The 1,455-nt window shown below is 44.5% G+C and overlaps 1 protein-coding gene across 1 annotated transcript in view; it reads left to right on the plus strand.

Annotated features, from left to right (window-relative positions):
* The window catches only part of LOC106011083 (integumentary mucin C.1), a gene marked incomplete in the record, with an annotated part of 21,220 nt that overhangs the window by 12,035 nt on the left and 7,730 nt on the right, over positions 1-1,455 (plus strand). Inside the window, 2 exon segments of the mRNA XM_013079447.2 lie at positions 79-311; positions 1,307-1,455. Of these exon segments, the coding sequence (XP_012934901.2) occupies positions 79-311; positions 1,307-1,455 (382 nt within the window).

A 1,455-nucleotide genomic window follows, 5' to 3' on the forward strand; every position in this document is an offset into this window, starting at 1 on the left:
GTGTAAAGCGCATAGAGCCTGCTGCTGAGCGGGGATATGCGCTATACAAATGCTATCTATTATTATTATTATTATTAGATGCGGGAGCATCCAGGAATGCACAGACTTGTGGTGGGACAAAACCTCCAAACGCTCCGACTGCATGTCCGATGACGTCAGCAAGGACCCGTTCACTTGGAGTGCAGACAAGATTGGGCAGTGCCACTACTGCTGCCAGACGACTGACGCCATGTTGGCAAGGGGGGAGTGGTGTAATCACAGTCCACGGTACACCAAGCCGCTTAATCTGGTCAACATGACGGCATATCTTGGTGAGTAGGTTGTTGTTGTTTTTTTCTTCGTTTGTTTTTCTTTTTGGGTTGTTGTGGTTTTGTTGTTGTTGTTGTTGTTGCTGCTGCTGCTGCTGCCATTCCTAATGTCTGTACCAGTATCCATCCCACAGTCCATTTCGATCAGCGCCTGTAGGGTAGCGGACTAGAACTACGTCATCGCAAACAGAAGACCCGAGTTCGGTTCCTGAGTGAGGAGAATTTTTATCCAGTATCCCTGCCTTTCTGCACAGCTGTGTCCCAGGCAGTGCTGGTTGGCCCTGGCCGGCAGGGTCGAAGCCGTAGCTACTCCTTAGCGGCAGGGTCGAAGCCCTACTCCTTACCGATCTAAATCGTGTCGATTGGGGTATAAAAGCATTAAATTTGCTTGTCCATTTCGCCTATCGTGGGACACCCCCCCCCCTCCTTTTCAAAGAAAAGGGGAAAAAAGAAGAAAAAAACAATAACAGCATAAACGTAAAAACTTTACGTACCCCTCACTCATCATTGACTGGAGACGAAATAGATTCCAGGCTTACTTACTTCACAACTCTATTTACATCACATTGCAAAGAATGTAACTGGAACGTGTTCTGTACCTAGCTTTACAAAGTTCTATCAGCTCAGTAGGCCTAGATATATATCTACCTATTTGGAAAAATTTGACATAAACATTTTTTTGAGTTTCACAATGTTATGCTTTTTCGAATGCAATTCTTTGAATATCTTGATAAAGAATCCGAACAAACTTATGATTTTGATGGAACAGATAGAACAATTGGTATCTGACCCCATGGTCTTAGTCTTAGTAACCCAAAAACGGCCAAAAATGTCTTATAGAACTTTATAATTCTGAGGCAACGAGTTCTGTGCAAGTGAGATACTGTTGCCTCAGACATCGAATTGTGATCTTTCTTTCTGTATTTTCAGGGAAACGCCACTGAAATGGTTGAAATAGTAAGAACACAATAACAAAAGATTTGATCTTTGGTCCTCAGTTCTGCACCAAAACCAACCATCGACCACTGCTGCAACCTCTCCGACGCCATCCCTGTCATCAACAACATCTTCCCCAATGCTGTCTTCCTCTTCCTCTTCATCTTCTACTTCATCGTCGGTCTCCTCCTCCTCCACTCCCCCTTCCTCT

Source organism: Aplysia californica, unplaced genomic scaffold, assembly GCF_000002075.1.
Source record: "Aplysia californica isolate F4 #8 unplaced genomic scaffold, AplCal3.0 scaffold00052, whole genome shotgun sequence".
Lineage (NCBI taxonomy): Eukaryota > Metazoa > Mollusca > Gastropoda > Aplysiida > Aplysiidae > Aplysia > Aplysia californica.